Source organism: Phyllobates terribilis, unplaced genomic scaffold (assembly GCF_046119375.1).
Source record: "Phyllobates terribilis strain yellow unplaced genomic scaffold, ASM4611937v1 Scaffold_2__4_contigs__length_985480577, whole genome shotgun sequence".
NCBI lineage: Eukaryota > Metazoa > Chordata > Amphibia > Anura > Dendrobatidae > Phyllobates > Phyllobates terribilis.
In genome coordinates this window covers 289,080,806-289,102,540 of record NW_027362762.1, presented here as the reverse complement: position 1 = coordinate 289,102,540, position 21,735 = coordinate 289,080,806, and the positions used below count along the sequence as shown (strand labels likewise).

Here is a 21,735-nt window from a genome sequence, read left to right as displayed (position 1 = left end):
TTCGGCTCAGTTTAACAGCCTTTCTGTTTGAGAAGTATATCTAGACACATATAGAAGGTATCTCATATCTTTTATTACCCAGTGGCAGAGCACTGAGTTTTCGGGGATGGACTATATGAAGTGTTGTTTTGAGATCAGTGACAAACATTTGCAAACCACTTCATTCCAATGATGGATGGCTTCATATGTTGCACATGAGATCTACAAGTATAGGACATTTTCTGGATGCTGTACGGCATGCTGTTCTCACAGTAATAAATCAGTGGAAGTGAAATGGAAGAGGCTGGTGTTGTGAACACATTGTGCTAATATGATTCATTTACAGGACTGATTATATTGTAAACTATTAATGCCACTTCTCATGCTGTATGCACACATCCTACAATATGAAATGGAAAAATCTAATCATCTGTTGGCTGTATTGTTAAGGTTTCAGCACATCTGTATGTGTCCTAGTTTTTAATTACAGACCACCAGCATTATTCATTTACCCATTGTTCCCATTGATTTAAAGGGGTTGTAAACAGGGAATTGTAGAACGCGATGTTAGGACGGAGCAGGCTGTCGTCTCTGTCAACAAGAAGGGCAGTATTCTAAGTAGATTTAAAAACAGTTTTGTTTTTTCTATAGAGAAGCTTGAGGGAAAACGCCTGTAAAAAAAAATCTATACCTAAAGCATGCTGTGTATTGAAAAAAAACACCAAGGACTCAAAGACACAATGCTAGTGTGGAAAAACTCCACAAAAATAACACACTGTTTGTAATAAGTTTCATATTTCCCAATTGGCTTTCAGCTAACATCTGGCCATGGTGTTTTTGCACACACAAAAAAAAAGCGCCAAAAAATGTTGCAAAAAAAAAAAAAGAGCTTATTAATATTTTCTAAATTTACTAATTTTCTGTGTGTGAAACCATCCAGAGAGAGGCATTTGGAGTAGTGCTTTATATTATTAGACAAAACTCATACGTTGATTCTATTTTGTTCTAATTATAGGGATATTTATCACCTAGCCCCCATTTATTCTCACTGCATGACTGCAGCGAGCTGTGAACTTTGCCGTGGTGGAGTGTGCTTAGAGCTGCCCCATTCAGACTGTGGGACCTGGTGATTGTAGTGCCAGAACACCCATTCAGACAGGAAGGCATCCTTATAGAATTGCATTAAAAACCCACATCACATACTGTGAGCCAACCACTGCAACTATACATGTATATAGAAAGAACGTATATGTTTCATTCCTGCATGATCCATTTCTTGTCTTTAGCTCGAAAACTGCTATAAAAATGGTATTTGTGTTGAGACCACTTATAAAGACATCATTACATTACTCTATGAAAAAAGCTGCATATCCAATCATAAACTGACAAGTCGGAGATGTACGAAAGGGGGGCATGATCCCTCTACTGTACTCCATTTCATAGACGTGCACGCAGAAGTTGTTTCTGTTAGATTTTGTATGACTGTAAAGAAAAATGTGCCATGCAAACATATATATATATATATATATATATATATATATATATATATATATATATATATATATATATATATATATATATATATATATATATATATATATATATATATAGATATATAGTTATATATATATATATATATATATATCTCCTTGGAAGCATTGCTTCTCTGTACTAACACAGTCCAGTGGAGGCAGTACGTCCGTGCATGGTGGCCGTAGACTCGGTACTAAAGCAGCCATATAAGCGCTACCTTGAGGATGAGCCCTTTTGTGCAATAGCCAAACAAATTCTTTCTATGACCCCGAGTGGAGGTGGATGTAACATTAATCCACATTTCTTTCAGGCTTTGCTCTGGTTACCAGCTCTTTATTGAGTCATGTTGTTGCTGTTGCTACCCAGGTTTTGATTGAAGTCTGGCTAATTGGAAAAACACTGGGGTGCAATCTTTGGCATGATGTAACAAAGGAAATAAGACAATTGGATTTCCTAATGTGTTTAATATGCAACTAATTCAGCCTGAAAACACTTCAGTGAATTACAAGATTAAACAACAATGAACATATTTGTTTTATTTAGAAGTGTCATAGCATAAATTCTTACATAACTAAGAACATCTCCTGAAACATGACCTATTAATACTTGTCATTTTAATGCCACAGTTTAAAGTGAACGCCACTTTGGCCCTGTGCTTTTGCCAGTAGCTCTACACACCTATACACCTGGCACATACATGATCCCTTTCTCACCTTTGGCACCTTTATTCTCAGCCAAGGCATTGGCCAGGGACTATTTGGCCAATGCCATAACAGTTTCGAACACTGCAAAGTTGTGCAAAAATATAATGGCTTTTGTAATTTTCATGCCTGTTCTATGCAGCTGAGGAGCTGCCGTGGTGGGACATTGGGGTGGCTATTCCCCCGCTTGTCAAATTCATCAATAGCAGCCGTATTTCTTATGTTTGAAATGTTACTCTAGTCTCTGTAGTGACATTCTTGGTGAAGCGCATGGAGATGCACACTACTGATAAGATACGCCAACTTCATCTCTTCATGACCCTCATTAACAGTGGTGCCAGTCTTAAAGGGAATCTGTCAGCAGGTTTTGCAATGTAATCTGAGAGCAGCATGATATAGGGGCTGAGACCCTGATTCCAGCAATTTGTTACTTAATAGGCTGTGTTGCCGTTTCAATACAATCAGTGTTGTATCAGTCGGATATTATCACTAGAGGGCTAGGTGTCGAGTTCCTCCTGGTTTAGGCATGCCTCCACCACTGATTAGCAGCTTTCTGGGTATGATACATATTGACAGAAAGCTGTGAATCAGTGGTGTAGGCGGAGTAATACTCAGCACAGCATTCTGAGATCTGCTAGATATTCAGGAGAGAAAACTGTGATTCTGTCACAACTGCAGCACCCAGTAAACTAAGTGACACATCAGTGGTATCAGGATCTCTGTACCTACATCAGGCTGCTGTCAGATTACATAGCAAAAGCCTGAAAGCCTGCTGACAGATTCCATTTAATGCATCCGGGCCAAAGTATTCATTATCACAGACTGATATTATACACACATGGTCAAAATAGTTGGTACCCCTTGTTTAATGAAAGAAAAACCCACAATGGTCACAGAAATAACTTGAATCTTACAAAAGTAACAATAAATTAAAAATCTATGAAAATGAACAAATGAAAGTCAGACATTGCTTTTCAACCCTGCTTCCACAGAATTTAAAAAAAAAATTAAACTCATGAAATAGACTTGGACAGAAATGATGGTACCCCTGAAAATAATGTGACAAAATGGACATGTTAAATCAAGTTGTGTCCAATAATTAGCATCACATGTGTCTACAATCTTGTAATCAGTCAGTGGGCCTGTATATAGGGCTACAGATACTCACTGTACTGTTTGGTGACATGGTGTGTACCACACTCAACATGGACCAGAGGAAGCAAAGGAAAGAGTTGTCTCAGGAGATTAGAAAGAAAATTATAGACAAGCATGTTAAAGGTAAAGATTATAAGACCATCTCCAAGCAGCTTGATGTTCCTGTGACTACAGTTGCACATATTATTCAGAAATGTAAGATCTATGGGACTGTAGCCAACCTCCCTGGACGTGGCCACTTGAGGAAAATTGATGACAAATCAAAGAGACGTACAGTACTGACCAAAACTTTGGACACACCTTCTCATTTAAAGATTTTTCTGTATTTTCATGACTATGAAAATTGTACATTCACACTGAAGGCATCAAAACTATTAACACATGTGGAATTATATACTTAACAAAAAAGTGTGAAACAACTGAAAATATGTCTTATATTCTAGGTTCTTCAAAGTAGCCACCTTTTGCTTTGGTGACTGCTTTGCACACTCTTGACATTCTCTTGATGAGCTTCAAGAGGTAGTCACCGGAAATGGTCTTCCAACAATCTTGAAGGAGTTCCCAGAGATGCTTAGCACTTGTTAGCCCTTTTGCCTTCACTCTGCGGTCCAGCTCACCCCAAACCATCTCGATTGGGTTCAGGTCTGGTGACTGTGGAGGCCAGGTCATCTGGCGTAGCACCCCATCACTCTCCCTCTTGGTCAGATAGCCCTTACACAGCCTGGAGGTGTGTTTGGGGTCATTGTCCTGTTGAAAAATAAATGATGGTCCAACTAAACGCAAACCGGATGGAATAGCATGCCGCTGCAAGATGCTGTTGTAGCCATGCTGGTTCAGTATGCCTTCAATTTTTAATAAATCCCCAAACAGTATCACCAGCAAAGCACCCCCACACCATCACACCTCCTCCTCCATGCTTCACGGTGGGAACCAGGCATGTAGAGTCCATCCGTTCACCTTTTCTGCGTCGCACAAAGGCACGGTGGTTGGAACCAAAGATCTCAAATTTGGACTCCTCAGACCAAAGCACAGATTTCCACTGGTCTAATGTCCATTCCTTGTGTTCTTTAGCCCAAACAAGTCTCTTCTGCTTGTTGACTGTCCTTAGCAGAGGTTTCCTAGCAGCTATTTTACCATGAAGGCCTGCGGCACAAAGTCTCCTCTTAACAGTTGTTGTAGAGATATGTCTGCTGCTAGAAATCTGTGTGGCATTGACCTGGTCTCTAATCTGAGCTGCTGTTAACCTGCGATTTCTGAGGCTGGTGACTCGGATAAACTTATCCTCAGAAGCAGAGGTGACTCTTGGTCTTCCTTTCCTGGGGCGGTCCTCATGTGAGCCAGTTTCTTTGTAGCGCTTGATGGTTTTTGCAACTGCACTTGGGGACACTTTCAAAGTTTGCCCAATTTTTCGGACTGACTGACCTTCATTTCTTAAAGTAATGATGGCCACTCGTTTCTCTTTACTTAGCTGCTTTTTTCTTGCCATAATACAAATTCTAACAGTCTATTCAGTAGGACTATCAGCTGTGTATCCACCAGACTTCTGCACAACACAACTGATGGTCCCAACCCCATTTATAAGGCAAGAAATCCCACTTATTAAACCTGACAGGGCACACCTGTGAAGTGAAAACCATTTCCGGTGACTACCTCTTGAAGCTCATCAAGAGAATGCCAAGAGTGTGCAAAGCAGTCATCAAAGCAAAAGGTGGCTACTTTGAAGAACGTAGAATATAAGACATATTTTCAGTTGTTTCACACTTTTTTGTTAAGTATATAATTCCACATGTGTTAATTCATAGTTTTGATGCCTTCAGTGTGAATGTACAATTTTCATAGTCATGAAAATACAGAAAAATCTTTAAATGAGAAGGTGTGTCCAAACTTTTGGTCTGTACTGTATAATACGAATGGTAACAAAAGAGCCCAGGATACCTTCTAAAGAGATTAAAGGTGAACTTCAAGCTCAAGGAACATCAGTGTCAGATCGCACCATCCGTCGTTGTTTGATCCAAAGTGGACTTCATGGGAGATGACCAAGGAGAACACCATTATTGAAAAAAAATCATAAAAAAGCCAGACTGGAATTTGCCAAACTACATGTTGACAAGCCACAAAGCTTCTGGGAGAATGTCCTATGGACAGATGAGACAAAAATGGAAGTTTTTGGCAAGGCACATCCGCTCTATGTTCACAGATGGAAAAATGAAGCATATCAAGAAAAGAACACTGTCCTTACTGTGAAACATGGAGGAGGCTCTGTTATGTTCTGGGGCTGCTTTAGAAATGTGCTGTCCAGTGTCAGAAAGCTTGGTCTTAGTCGCAGGTCATGGGTCTTGCAACAGGATAATGACCAAAAACACACAGCTAAAAACACCCAAGAATGGCTAAGAGGAAAACATTGGACTATTCTGAAGTGACCTTCTATGAGCCCTGACCTAAATCCTATTGAGCATCTTTGGAAAGAGCTAAAACATGCCGTCTGGAAAAGGCAACCTTCAAACACGAGACAACTGGAGCAGTTTGCTCATGAGGAGTGGGCCAAAATACCTGTGGAGAGGTGCAGAAGGCTCATTGACAGTTACAGGAATCGTTTGATTGCAGTGAATGCTTCAAAAGGTTGTTCAACAAAATATTAAGTTAAGGGTACCATCATTTATGTCCAGGCCTATTTCATGAGTTACATTTTTTTTTACATTTTGTGGAGCAGGGTTGAAAAGCAATGTCTGACTTTCATTTGTTCATTTTCATAGATTTTTAATTTATTATTACTTTTGTCAGATTCAGGATATTTTTGTGACCATTGTGGGTTTTTCTTTCGTTAAACGAGGGGTACCAACAATTTTGACCACGTGTGTAACTGCTTGTGACCACATCTGTTATGTCTAAAGCTGGTCCACCATACAAGAAGTCATTGACAACTGGGTAAAGATCAGCTCGTGCCAATGGGAAGATTGCAGGAAAATAACATAGCAGCAAGTTGCAGGTATCTTTAGTGATATTAGATTTATAAATGGCGTATAGGAAAGTAATGAACACTAAATACTTCATCCTCAACAGCTTAGTGTTAAGTGTTAGATGTCAGCTAAGTCCACCGGTTACGGCAGAACCAGCACACCAACACCTGATGAGTGTTTTGATTTTTGGCCAGTGGTTGCTTGCCAGATGTCAGGGAGAAAAAAGATCTGGCATGTTGAATTTCATCATACTCAGCCTTCTGCTCTTATAGGAGATGCACCACTTTTACATGTGTCTATCAGTAGCAAATTCACCTCTTGGAACTTATGTAAACTCAGCCGAATCAAGAATACATGTGTATGCGGAGCTGAGTGGGTGGGAATGGCTGTCTGCCAACCTTAAATGCAGGGCTGTGGAGTCGGAGTCGGTGTCCATTTTAGTGGAGTCTGAGTTGGTATGAAATGGACCGACTCCGACTCCTAAAATATATAATAAATTGGTACAGTAGTACAATGCAGTTAGTGAGGAATATTTTTTCCTAAGAATTTGGGAAAGTTATGAAATGTCCTATAAATGTCCTATAAATGTCTGTCCTATTCCTGATCTAAGGGTCTAGACTTTTAGCTGAGATGAATCTGTGCTGCAGTAAATTTATCACTTAAACATGAGCCATGTATGAGGGAGTCGTGGAGTCGGTGTCATGGAAATTGAGGAGTCTGAGTCGGAGGTTTGGCTTACCGACTCCACAGCCCTGCTTAAATGTAGTAAAGGCACATTAATAGATCTACTGACAAGTAGTAGACCACACCGTGCCATCCGTTGGTCTGTTAGGGTGCAGGCAGACAGTGCTATAGGTTGGGTTATCACACACAAACCTGGGACCTCAGTACTCACAATCCCAATGCTACTAGAGTATGGTAAATCACTTTGGCCTCAGGAGCAGTTCTTAGGACTTGATAGCTTGCAGTTCTCTTTTATATATTCCTTCTACATTTCTGGGCTTATGACATTGACTTATCCTTTGGATTGTTTATATATAAGATCAATGGGGGTCCAACTCCCAGCACCCCCTCTAATCAGCTGTTTTTAGCCTTTGTGACAGCAGAATGTACAGGGTGAACAAAGCTAGAATTTCATGGCTCCATTCACTGTGTACTGGCTCCTGCCAAGAACTGCAGCTCAGCTCCTATTGAATTGAATAGAACTGAGTAGCAATTCTAGGCATAGGCCGCTATACAGTGAGCAGGGCCTTGCTGTTCACACTTCAATCACTGTTTACATCTGGCTGCCACCAGAGCTAAAAGCTGGTGCTTACTAGGGGTGCTTGGACAACCTCTTGTATCACCTTTCCAGTGGTTAGATGATAATTGGTTCATTGATGAAAATCCATGTGATAGAAAAATCTCCCAATCCCTCTGTACCAGAACATCTATGGTGGGAAGAAGTTGTATGGAGAGGTGGCCAAGCAGGTTTAGGTAAACAATATAGCCTAGAGGGTTCTGTAATTTTAGTATTTTATGTCCTGACGACATTCATTTTCATATTTTTCCCTTTTACGCTGCAGTGTACATTTTGTAAGAGAAGTGCAAATGAATCAAATATAGTGCGATATAACATTGCTACATGTTCCCAAAAATAAAAACAGCAGCACAAGAGTCAGCAAAAAGGTCAAACGATTTCTGGCTTATTAAAGGCAGGTGATTCTATCCGGATATAAGTGCCCTCTTTCAGACTCTGCTGCTCTCCACATTATGTGACGGCGGACAATTATGTACAGCTACAAGATTATACTTGCAAATACAAATGAATAGAATATCAACTGGGAAAATATTACAATGACAGTAGAAAACCATTAGTAACAAACAAAACAAAAATCTATACAAAAGAGACATCTTACTCACTCACAATTATCTATTCTTTATGTTTTTATCATTTGTGTTTTATTATATTCCATTTTCTATTTCTCAAATAACAGGAGCCAGTATTATTCACTGGGACAATGAGGAAAAACCTTGATCCTTTCGACGAGCACAGTGATGATGAGCTGTGGGATGTTTTAGAAGAGGTACTGACAATACAATAAGATGGATTTGTGATCAGCTATAGTCATTCTGTAAGGCCTCATTCAGACGTCAGTGGTTTTCACATACGCAAAAAAATTGTATTGGCATCGTCAGTGTTTTTCACGGATGAATACAAAAATTACAGAGCGTCTCCTGTCCTTTCAATGTTAGACACAGACAGCACAAGGACCGTACACTGAGGACATCCGTGTGCTGTACGTGTTTTTCATGGACCCACAGACTTGTAATGTCACTTTTCATCTGTGCTTCCGGAATAAAGCAGACATGTGTCCGTGAGTTTTGCACTGCAACACGGTCCATGAAAAAACACAAACGTGAATAGAAACATATGTTATAATGAGTCTGTGTTCAATATGAAAAACACAGATAGAAGACGTATGCGCAACACAGACTTGTGAATGAGGCCTAACATTTATGTGTGCATGTGAACGGTCTGCTGCTTTATCAGGATATTTCCTTCTTTAAAGTGTAGCCGTCGTTTTAATCTTTATCTCATAAATCAATATTACACATGAAAATAAGCAATGTGTAATATAGCTTATCAGAGAAATCTGCATCTCTCTGAGCCAGAACTGATCGTTCATATTTAAAAATTCTCAATTCATGGGTAAAATCTATCCAGTGATGACAGATTTTTACATTACTGAGATTGGAGATGGAAGTTATTAGTGATAAGATTATGGCCCTGATTCATCAAAATGTTTATGCCAAAAAAGTGTTGTAAAAGATTTGAAAAGTTGCAAAATTTTGGCACAACTCAGAGGTACGCCAAAATTTTTCAACTTTTGACTTTTTCATGCTACTTTCTCCCATCTTTACCAAATTGGTCATGGCACGATAGGGGCGTAACACCACAGCTCATCTAATTCATGCCAATCTCACTCCAGTCTCTTTATGAATCAGGAGCATCTCAATTACGACCACTCATTAAGACCCAGGAGTACATCACCAGTCTTGATGAATGGGGGGTCTATATGTAGACAGCAGGGGGAAGAGAAGGGGGGAGCTCTGCCTCTAACGCCTCCCTCTACTTTACATAGAATCTCATCAGTACCTACTGCCCTCTCCTATCTCAGTAATGTAATAATCTGTCTACACTGAATTCTGATGTTAGCTGTGAATTGAGCATTTTGAGAATGAATAATCACGCATGGTGGAGGAGAAAGAAGCAGATTTCTCTGATATCATGTTACAAAGTTGCTTATTTTCATGTGTACTATTAATTTATATAATAAATATTTAAACGATGGTTACTCTACGTCAGTGATGTCAAAATCAAACACAGAGGGCCAAAATGAAAAACTTTGACAAAGTCAACCAGTATACAGAATAATGGTCCCCACATAGTCTTCTATAAAGAATAATGGGCCCCACATAGTTCTCCATACAAAATAATGTGCTCCACATAGTCCTCCATACAGAATATTGAGCCCCACAAAGTACTCCACACAGTATAATGTACCCCACATAGTCCTCCATACAGAATAATGAGCCCCACATAGTACTCCACACAGTTTAATGTACCCCACATAGTCCTCCATACAGAATAATGAGCACCACATAGTCTTCCATACAGAATAATGGGTCCCACATAGTCCTCCATACAGAATAATGGGCCCCACATAGTCTTCCATACAGAATAATGGGCCCCACATAGTTCTCCATACAAAATAATGTGCTCCACATAGTCCTCCATACAGAATATTGAGCCCCACAAAGTACTCCACACAGTATAATGTACCCCACATAGTCCTCCATACAGAATAATGAGCCCCACATAGTACTCCACACAGTATAATGGGCCTCACATAGTCCTCCATACAGTATAATGGGCCTCACATAGTCCTCCATACAGTATAATGGGCCCCACATAGTCCTCCATACAGTATAATGGGCCCCACATAGTCCTCCATACAGTTTAATGGCCCCACATAGTGCTTCATACAGTATAATGGGCCCCACATAGTCCTCCATACAGAATAATAGGCCCCACATAGTCCTCCATACAGAATAATGGGCCCCACATAGTCCTCCATACAGTATAATGGGCCCCACATAATCCTCCTTTCAGAATAATGGGCCCCACATAGTCCTCCATACAGAATAATGGGCCCCACATAGTCCTTCATACAGAATAATGGCCCACATAGGGGTGGCTGTTCTGGTGTTCCAGGCCAAATTTAACCACCCTGGGCGCCAGATTTAGCCCACAGGCCAGAGTTTGACATTTGTGCTCTAAGTAAAGCCTCTGTATGGGAATGAAGGGTCTACTAAGACACCTCAGACTTTGTTCACCTAAAATCCTTTCCACATACTATGATGCATTAAAGTTCCCTCCAAGGAGTTTTGACGTAACATTAATAGAGCTACATGCATCACTATTTTTTCCCTCCAATGGATTTAGTATGTAATTGAGCCTCCAACACAATTGTGTACTCAGGTGGTAATCTTATGGTTGATACCCTGGTTAGAATTGTTCAATGTACAGTTGGAAAGGAACAGTCCCATAAAAATATTTTCACAAATGACCACCATACTTATGCTTCCTCGCTGTACTTGGGCCCATGCACTGATCCTCCATACATTGTCTCTTAAGATAATAAAGTTGACCACACACATTCGATTTTTCGAAGCAACGTACAGCCAACAGCCATCTCGGCCAACTGTCCCATACACAAGAACAATCGTGCGGCTGAGCGCTCCTCGGTTCTCCATGAGAAATCCGCCAGCGGAGACACAGGCTGGTGGCTTATCTCCTGGAGAACAATGTGATCGTCAGTCTGAAATCAGACATGCACAATCAATATCTCCTCCAACAATCAGTCGGCCAGCACATTAGACCGTCAGCCAAACCTGTCAATATTGAGGGGCTTGGCCGACATTAGTCTATTGTGTATGGGGGCCTTAAGACCTTGAACCAACTGTACGAAACGTTTATATCTGTCTAAAGTATTATGCTATGTTCTGCCTTCTAACATATCTGAGCAAATGTCTATTACAACACAAGTTCTGTATGAATAAATCAACCCTGAGGATCAAGTGCAGTGGTCATTTGTGAAACACAAGTGTGAACTCAGTACTGTAATTTATTTTGTGGGTTAAATGAAGACATATGTGAAAACTCATGTGTCAGCAATTCGCCACTTCTGGACTTAATAATAGTGTAATTTGACACCAACGAATCTACTGATGGCCCTATAAATAGCGAATAGATAAAAAGTTAGACAATTGTGCTCACGTTTAACATGAAGAGTTTACTAAAAAGCTGCTTCAGCAGCAGCAATCTTTGGGTATGTGCCCTCAGAGTTTTGTAGAGCAGATCCTACTCAAAATCCTCAAAAACTACTTAAATAACTCTTGGAAAACTATTCCGATTCATTTCTATGAGAAATCCACTTAGCTGTTTACATAAGGAGTTTTTCTCAGTTTTTTTTTCTTGAAAAAGTTTTGAAAAATTCTTGGTGGAAAAAAAGTGCATGTCACTTATTTGAAATGGATCTTCAAGGAAACTTCTCCATATTATGCTCTGTCTAATCAAAAGGCTGCAAAAAACACTTCAGGACAAAACACTCCCAAAAACTCTTGAATACCACTTCTTTATTGTGAATATACTTTATGCCACAGGTGCAACTGAAGGAAGCGATAGAAGAATTACCGGCAAAAATCGAGACTCAATTGGCTGAATCTGGTTCCAATTTTAGTGTTGGCCAAAGGCAACTAGTGTGCCTTGCCCGGGCAATTTTAAGGAAGAATCAAATACTTATAATAGATGAAGCAACAGCAAACGTAGACCCAAGGTATCTTTTCTGTGCTCATTACTGCACATATTAGTTAATATTTTGGTGAAAACAACTGTTATGAAAAGATTTTTGGGGAGTCAGTATGAACTATTCCCATATATGCTTAATAATTTGTCTACATTCATGTGTGGCAACTGAACTGAAAAATCATACATGTCAATGGGGTTATTTCTGCAAGTCGCCTTTAGATGAATGTGCTGTGGTCTGCAAGTCTCTATGTTGTTCCCTATATTAGATATTATGTACTGTAATTCTTTGTGGAGTCTTATTATTTTATACAGCCCCAGAGATATCACCCAGTTTCACCATGACTGGCCACAACTAATGTTACCACCTCTGTATCTGGGCTTTCTATAATGGCTTGACAATATTTCTATACCTTGCACCCCCTCGTCTGCTCTGACTACTGCTAATAACCATTTGCTTTGAATCCTAGCATGGTGATCTTTGTCCTCCTTGCCCTGACCTGACAATCTCAGTTCCTCCTGCCATGCAGATACTAGGACTAGGGTCCTTACTACTATTTTTCTTCAGCCACACTTGACTTCATCGCCTCCAAGTGATCAATCCTGCCGATTGGCCATTAGAGTAAATGAAGTAAGCCCATGTACAATATCTGTACAATCAGGGGTGCACAACCTTTTCTAGTCCAGGGGCCACATTATCAGAATCAATTCCAAGAACTGCAATAAAACCTAAAGCAGTATTATGGTCAGGGACACTTATAAAATGTTATAATTAAATGCCATATACTGTATGATAGCTATATGCACGTTACATGACTCCAACCTATCACAAAAATGAGGAGTCCCCTTCTCGCCTGTGTGCATTTTAGAAAGGAAGAGACCATGCATTCTACACCCTCCACAGTACTTAAAGGGAACCTGTCATCAGAATTTTATATCCCAAGATAATGACATGTACGTAAAGGCGTTTTAATGTTGATTAAATTCGTCCCTTTCTTGTAGAAATCCGTTTTGCTGTTTTAGAGAAATCCATAGTTGAAGTTGTATGCTAATGAGGTGCAAGTTCAGAGGGCGGGCTCTTCACCTCCAGTTCTCTTGCCTCTCTCCATATTCTCCGCCCACTGCCTGCCTCCTGAGTTAGACATGTTTCAGTGACCTGTCAGTGAAAGACAGGTAGCGGGCGGGGAATTGGGAGATAGGAGAACTGTAAGTGCAGAGCCCGCCCACTGCCTGCCACCTGTGTTAGACACATGATTCATTGACTTCTCAGTGGAGACAGGAGGCAGGCAGCGGGCGGGGAATAGGGAGATAGGCAGGAGAACTGTAAGAGCCCGCCCATTGCCCTTGCACCTCAATAGCATACAATTTGAACTCTGGATTTTTCTAAAACAAGAAAGGTGAGGATTTACTCAGCATTAAAGCACCTTTACATACATACCATTAGTTTGGGGTATAAAATCCTAATGACTGATTCTCTTTAATGTGCGTTACTAAAACGTATTTCACTAGTCCCATAAAACTAGGTTGAAGAGGGCCTCATTTATGTAAGGCCATCCCGCAATGTCATCAGTTACGTTCTGGAGTGCTACACAGGGGTTAGGGCCATTCTGCTAATATTTGGGCGTTCCAGAGTGGGACACATAGTGAATCATAGGTCCTTATCTACCCTTGCTCTGCACTGCACCATGCCTTTTCCCTGTGACAAGGAAGATACATGTCAGAAGCCAACAGAAGCAGACAAGCATGTCTATGACCAGATGGTTGGGGGCCGTACAGAATATCTTCGCTGGCCGCAGATTGTGAACCCCTGGTATAAATGCTCTACACTGCTTTATACAAAAGTTACAGAATATTATTTTCTCTTCCAGCCATACAATATGCAAATCTCCTTCCTCTGTTTAATGCATTCTGTTATGGCAGTCAGATCATCCTATTTTCTGCATTTCCTTAACCATAGGTTTTTATTGAATTTTTGGTCTTTATTATCTGCATTTTCTACCAGCAGATGATTTGAGTCTTTTTTGTTCTATGTGCACAATAACGTTATAGATATACATGCAAAGCCGAGCAGAACATGAAGCACATGGAAGGGTATTTCTTTGTTCGGTGGCAGGTTAACGCTGTACCATAAGGGAGAAAAGAATATAAACTGTATCATGATTACAAATGTAGATATTAACACAATTTCAGCATTTTCTGCTAAGCATGAAACAATAAATGACAGGCACATGAAGACTAAAGCTCCCTGAAAGTTACTGTTTCTAAAAGTAGAATTTAATCCCAGACATTTGCATGAAGAATCGTGAATCACCCTCCTCGGAGCATTACAGCTTAAAATCTCCATTAATTGAGGCGTATGAGAAACTTTGTGAGGAATTTACATTTCTTTTGAAGATTAATCTGTTTGATTGACATTTAAATGGCGGTTTATTAACAGCTGTTTTGTGCTTAGATAAGACAGCAGTTTTATTTTATGAACGTAAACTATGGTAGGCTACATGTTGTCGATGCGTTTGACAACTATATTGTGGAGCCCTGTGCGTAGATGCCGTATTACAGGAGAGGGAACAGAGGACTTTGTCACAGGGGCCCTTTAAACGCAATGACAACTTTTTTTTTTTTTAAGAAAAATCGTAGCTCAGTTTGTTTCTTGCAATCGTTTTCTAAAATGGCACTGTTTGTACAAATATACATGTTCTGTACTTCTGCCACTATTGTATATCTTTCTGTTCTCGAGAGGATAATCTAATACAACATTTCCATTATATGCAGCAGATATGAATTGAATGCGGGCATGTGAAATGTCTCTTGCCATAGTCTAACCTCTGAATAGAGAGCAGCCCTTAAAGACAGAGGCAGATGAAAATGTGTAATGTTCCAAAACCTTAGGGATGATGTTTATCTTGTTCTGTATTTCAGTGCAACTCATTGTTTTGCTACCTACATTCAATTACTGCCCATTGAAAGTAGCTAAAAATGATAATGAAGTCTTAGGTTATATTAGGCTAACCTCTTCATTTCTGCAGAATGCACACAATAGTCGTCCTTCACAAAGTGTTCTCATTGTTCAGCTGAAAAGTTTTTCTATAGGTTTTAGACTGTTGTATGTATTCAGGAGCAAACTCATTGGTTTCAGGCTATATCATTTAATTAGACTCTGTTTATAAACCTCCTCAACAACAGCAGCACAGTAAGACAAGGTTCCTTTATTTCGGAGGGAGAGGTAACTCTTTGTGAAGTGTTTTATCATCAGCATACATTTTGATTACATGTATGTACAATGCTGATACCTTGGCTTCAGTCTGTGATTTTATTCTGTGCCTAAGGTGTGTGTGGTAATATTGGCGGCCAGCTTGATGCCTACTGAAGGTCCCATTTCAGAAGGCCTCTAGGACCAAATATAACAGTACTCCATTGCTTACTATTTCTTTATGAATTGTGTAAATTATTTGCTTTCATATAATGTAACCTTTGTATAGTGTACACCCCCACGTGTCACTAATACAGAGCTGAGTACTGTGCTCCTCCAAGACTGAAGATGGGCTCATTGGTTGATGGGCTCATTGGTTGAGTCAAACCTTAGTTTTGGAATAGAGCAGCACTGTGACCCTGTATGGGGGTCTGAACACTCAAACCCAGCTGTCAGAACTTAGGACATGTCTATACAGGATTTTAGCTGTGCATTTACCCCTTTGAAGGGAACCCGTCGCCATAAAAATGCTGTCCAATTTGCTTGCATGATGTTATAGAAGAAACAAAGTCCAGCTCACCAGTAATGCCTGAACCAGTCCTGTCCAGAGCACGGATAGTGTATAACTATATGGTTTCTTATGACCTATAAAAAGCACTGACGTGTTTCTGATGCGTCAAGCACCTTTAGCCATGCTTGATGCACCAGAAAGACATCAGTGTTTTTTGTTGCCGATATAGTTGTTGTTTGGAACTTTAACATGTAACAATAAAGAAGTTTTTTATGTCCATGGAGCTGGATCTTTCCTCCTTGCTTCCATAATATTACAGAGCATGGAAAGCCAAGTAGTTTGATATTTAGTTTTGTGTGAAAAGATTTAGTATACCCCCGCCGATCAGCTTCCATCGGTGGCGATGGCGGCCACCGGCCGGAAGTACTCACTTGCTGAGCTGCTCCATTTACTTGTAGTGGCTGCTGCAGGATACTGCACATCTGCTCCTATTGCTTTGAATAGGAGGCGGATGTGCAGTACCAAGCCTTGGCCACTGTCAGAAGACGGAGCAGCTTAGCAAGTGAGTACTTCCAACCTGCTGCCGCCACCACCGATAACAGCTGATCGGCGAGGGGCCGACCGATCAGACACTGATGACCTATCCTAATGATAGGCCATCAATGTAAAAGTAGTGGACAACCTCTTTAAATCACAGGTTATATTGAATCTTGTCTCACAAAACTATATATCAGTCTGCTCAGCTCTAGGACTTGGTTGGTGCCTGCAGATCGGTCTACATTTTTTGCGGTCAAGGGTTCCTCTTAATGTAAGTGAGGATATGTACACACGTAAACGTTATTTATTTTAATGTGTCCTTTTTGTTTCCAGAACAGATGAGCTAATTCAAAAGACAATTCGAGAAAAGTTTGCTGATTGTACAGTGTTGACAATTGCGCACAGACTGAACACTATTATTGACAGCGATAAAATTATGGTAAGTTACTGGAAGTTTGTTATGCTTTTTACATTTCCATTACATCTCAACATTCATTGACATGTCTGAGTTTGGTATAAGAATCAGACCAGACAGGGACATGTCTCCTCTTTTTTTTTTTTTTTTGCTAAGGGAATGTGGGCTATGGACTTAAATGGCTACATGAGCAATGTGAGCAAAGCACAGAAAAAAAGAAGAAAAAAATGCAAAACTCGGACATGAATAAGGCCTTATTTTAAATGTTCATGAGTTTCATGTATTGTCTCCTGTGTTTGCATGCGTATGATTGATTTTTTTTTAAATTTATGGGACAGTCTGTTTTGCTTTTTTTGGGGAAGGTAAATTCGAGAGGCCATATCTGAAATTGCCACAAAAGTTTTGCTGTTCTCATTAGATGTTGGATCGTTACCAAATAATATTATATTTATATATATATATACTAGCTATTGAACCCATTCTACTCCCGGGTGGCGAGCATTTTTATTGGTATATGGTCTCGTATACTGGTCCCCCATCCTGGTATATGCTCCGCAGTCCTGGTGCCCCATCCTGGTATATGCTACCCCATCCTGGTATATGCTACCCCATCCTGGTATATGCTCCACCATCCTGATATTTGTGTCCCTGTTCTAGTATATGGTCCCCCCATCCTGGTATATGCTCCCCCCCATCCTGATATATGTGCCCCCATCCTGGTATATGGTCCCCCATCCTGGTATATGGTCCCCCATCCTGGTATATGTTCCCCCATTCTGGTATATGTTCCCCCATCCTGGTATATGTTCCCCCATCCTGGTATATACTCCCCCATCCTGGTATATACTCCCCCATCCTGTTATATGCTCCCCCATCCTGTTATATGCTCCCCCATCCTGGTATATGCTTCCCCATCCTGGTATTTGCGCCCACATCCTGGTTCCCTATCCTGGTATATGTCCCTCCCTGTCTGGGATGTGGATCTGTTTTTTTGTTTGGGGCCAGACTGCGCAGGCACAGTCTATAGAGGCTTCGGACAGAAGGACACATCCCTGGTTATATTATAGATATATTTTATATACTATATAAACAGTATATCACATGCTGCCCTGTGTACAGGCAGTATATTACAGGTGCTAAACAGCAGAACTTTACTCCACCACCACAAGTGACCCTATCTTGGAAATTACAACACTGAAGGAATTCATCTAGGCATGAAAGGAAGGGACATTTGGATTTGGGAATGTACATTTCACTCTGGTCCCTTTTTATGGATGGGCAGGAGAGGTGGGAGGGTGGACCCATGCCATTTTTAGAGCCTTTGAGCTACCAATGAAGTTCACTATGTTTCCTATAGATGACAGACCCGAGTGGGGACTTGTCTTTTGTCGGTTGAATTGAAGTTTTTTTGCTACCATTTTGGATCATTTTTAAGGCTCAGTTTATATTTATCCTATGCTCTACACTGAGCATTTTACATTGAGGTTTTCTTCTATATGTAGGAAAAATGTGGTTCATACAGAACACCAGTCGAAACCATTCACTGTAATGAGGCAGGTGGCGTCACTTTGGACTCCATCCCCTCGTGTCCACACTTTTATTTAACCCTAAAAAGACACTTGACTGCTCCTTCATCCTTCATACATGCCTAAAATGTGGTATTTGGTGACATTTTTGCAGCTGAAATATGCCAAAAACAACACTACATTGATACACCCCGTATTACAATTAAAATGCATCAAAGACCATGCTAAAAGAAACACCACAAAAAGCGTGTCTTTAATAAGAGGTTTTTAGATGTCTTTCAGTCAGAAAAAAAACAGCGTAAAAACCCCTCTAACTTATAATTTAATTTATTGCCATTTTTTATGTTTTTCTTATCACTGATAGTACTCTTTCCGTTATGAGGTCCATATACAAGTTTGAGAGTTGGCTGTGTGTTGACCCTAGGAGTACACCTGTATTTGAGCGAATATAAAATCCCATTCTTATGAGGGGATGTCTGCATGGGGGGTTTGGGTTCCGGGGTCATATGGTCAGTAGTTTATTAAGATAGTATAATCTTAAAGTAATATATGAAAATCCACGCTTATGCTAACGAACATATTTTCTCTTCAAGGTGGAATTTTTCTTTACCTGTGTAATGCTTTAACTGCTGAAAAGTCAGAATGTGTCACTCAAATGTTTTCTTTTAAGCATTGTCTGACTAGGATATGCCACATTCTTATTTAAAGAGCAGGTTGTAATTGAAATGTTTTATGAATTGCAGATTCCAGCATTTTATAGAGATCAAAGCAAACAGGGATAAGTGCATTGATTTTGTTTTGTTTCCTGACTTCTAATGACAAGAGAATTGAATTGCAGCACAATATTACAGTATAGTCATGAAACTCAGATAAAACTCATAATTGTCACTTTGATCTCAGGAAAGCCATCTTCTCCTTTGTTGAGTACTGTAAGCAATTTGCCAATGAAGCTGTTCAGCATTAGCATTGTCATCATAACATCACTTAATTACTATTGTTAAACTCATTATAATCCATTCTTGTCCCCTGGATTATTTCTCCCCTACAAATACAAGTGGGATGTTCTTCTGTTTATTAGGATGAAGACGAACAAAAGGAGTGCAGGAAAACATCTGTGAAATAATTAATAGCATTATTGTGACTTGTTTACTTGCTGGTGCTCCAAAGGGATTTGATTAATTTTAATTTACCAGTTTTCTATTTATCATTTTGTTTCTTTTCTTCCTGTCACTTTCCATGATAATAACTATAGGGGCCGTTACCAGTTTATGTACATAGTTATTCTAAGGATCTCTCCACCATTAGTTTATGAAAGGATTGATGTCTTGGGGGTAGTGAGCATAGATATTGATCAGAGAAAACGCTCTTAAACATGCACAAATGGTTTATGCAAACGTCTTCTGTGTACAGTCTTTGCCAAAAGTTTTGAGACTTGTACAAATTTTGTTTTTTCACAAAGTTTGCTGCTTTAGGGTTTTTAGATGATTTACTCAGATGTTTCCTGGATATACTGAAGGATTATTATACGTTTTTAATCTCGTATTGACAAAGGCATCAAGTTTATGCGAAGTCTCAATATTTATAATTTTGACTCTTAGTGTCCATTTACATGGTCTAACCGCTGCCACTAAACGACTGCCAATCAGTAAACCTTTACCCATCAGCTGGTGTTTATTAGCCTTTTTACACAGGCAGAACCCAGTAAATGGCGTGCTTCTATAATAGATTGCTCCGTGTGCATTGGCTGCCATTGTTCTCGGCAGTGCAAATCCTGTTTATGCCAAGAACGATGATATTTTGCACTGCACAAAAGTTAATTTGACCTAATGAACGAGTGTTTTTCGTGTTCATCAGGGATCAGTAGCCTGTTTACACTAAAGATAATCGTGACAAGACCATCATGAATTATTACGTTTACAGTCATCTTTCAATGTATATGCTGTTTTATTTTTCAAGACTTCTGCATTCACCCTGGCATGCTGGATATCAGCTTCTAGGCCAAATCCTGCCTGACGGCAACCCATTGTTTCCTAATCAGTAATTGGAGTTCATATCAATTTCTGTGTTTTTCTTTGTCCACACGCTTTTTAAGGATTGAACACAGGTTCTGCGGATTGAGATCTGGGGAGTTTCCTAGCCATGGACTCAAAATTTCAATATTCTGTTCACAGAGCCACTTGGTTATCATTAATCCCTTTTTACATGATGCATCATTATGCGGGGAAAAACATTGCTCCGGGATCATTGGGAGAAGTTGCTGTTGGAGGATGTTTAGATACCATTCTTTATTCATGACAGAGTTCTTATGCACAATTGTGAGTGAGCCCACTCCCTTGGATGAAAAGCTACCCCACACATGAACCCCGTTTTCTGATGTCTTGCGTCTTCACTCACAGTAAGGTGAGGTCTTTTGGAGGCTAGCCTTCTGTCAAATAGCACCCACCATTTCTTCTCCAGATAATCATCCTCACAGATATTCCAAACAATCTGAAGGGGGCTTTTTTCCCAGTCGTATGCTGTCCATTCCCTGTACTTCCTGCAGAATGTCTGTCTGTCCTTGATGTTTTTCTTGAAGAAAAGTGGCTTCTCCCATGGGTTCTGTGTCATGCTAGCAGTAAAGTATCCTGAGATCATTCATGTGTGGGGTTGCTTTTCATCCAAGGGATGAAACGTTGCGAAAACCAAAGTTTATGTCAGTCTTAAAACTTTTGGCCACAACTGAAGTTTAAAAGGATTGTCCAACCACAAGATATTGATAATCTAGCATTAGGATAGATCAATATTATTTGATTGTGGGATCCATCACCTGGCTCTCCAACGATCCGCTGCTAGCTGCTCTTTGGGCAATCATTGAGCAAATTTGCAGTGTGCAGCTTCATTCAATGTAAACCGACTACTGATGAGTATTATAAATTAGGAAAGGGAAAGGAATAGGAGCTATTCTGCAGCACACGGCAGCAGCCAGTACACATTGAGCGGAGCTGTACAGCTCAGTTCTGTTCATTGTTTACATCTATTGCTGGATGTAAAGGTCAGCAATATCTTGTAGCTGGACACCCCTCATTGTATAATGAAAGAACTTTCATTCATGCTTTGCTTTCATTATTATCTGATTTTAAAATTCTGTATTGACCTAATCCCATTGATGGTGTCACGGGTGTGTAAGAGGTGACAGACAGTCGCCCTGCAGTTGGTTTCAGGAGATCTCTACGTTTGGCATTACAGACATCTTCTTAGAGGCTGGCTGTCTCTAGGACCCAGCGGCTACCTCCCTCTGGCTAATTAGCTCCCTGGCCTGAGTGTATATATACCTGGTGTGTCTGAGAGGGAGGTGCCGGCGATATTCATTACTACTTGTAAGGCTTTAGCAAGAGCAGTAC

The 21,735-nt window shown here is 40.1% G+C and overlaps 1 protein-coding gene across 1 annotated transcript in view; it reads left to right on the top strand.

Moving 5' to 3' along the window:
* The window catches only part of ABCC4 (ATP binding cassette subfamily C member 4 (PEL blood group)), a 311,731-nt gene that overhangs the window by 246,488 nt on the left and 43,508 nt on the right, over positions 1-21,735 (top strand). The window contains exons 27-29 of the mRNA XM_073664144.1: positions 8,302-8,391; positions 12,035-12,207; positions 16,748-16,853. Of these exons, the coding sequence (XP_073520245.1) occupies positions 8,302-8,391; positions 12,035-12,207; positions 16,748-16,853 (369 nt within the window). The remainder of the gene's footprint in view (positions 1-8,301; positions 8,392-12,034; positions 12,208-16,747; positions 16,854-21,735) is intronic.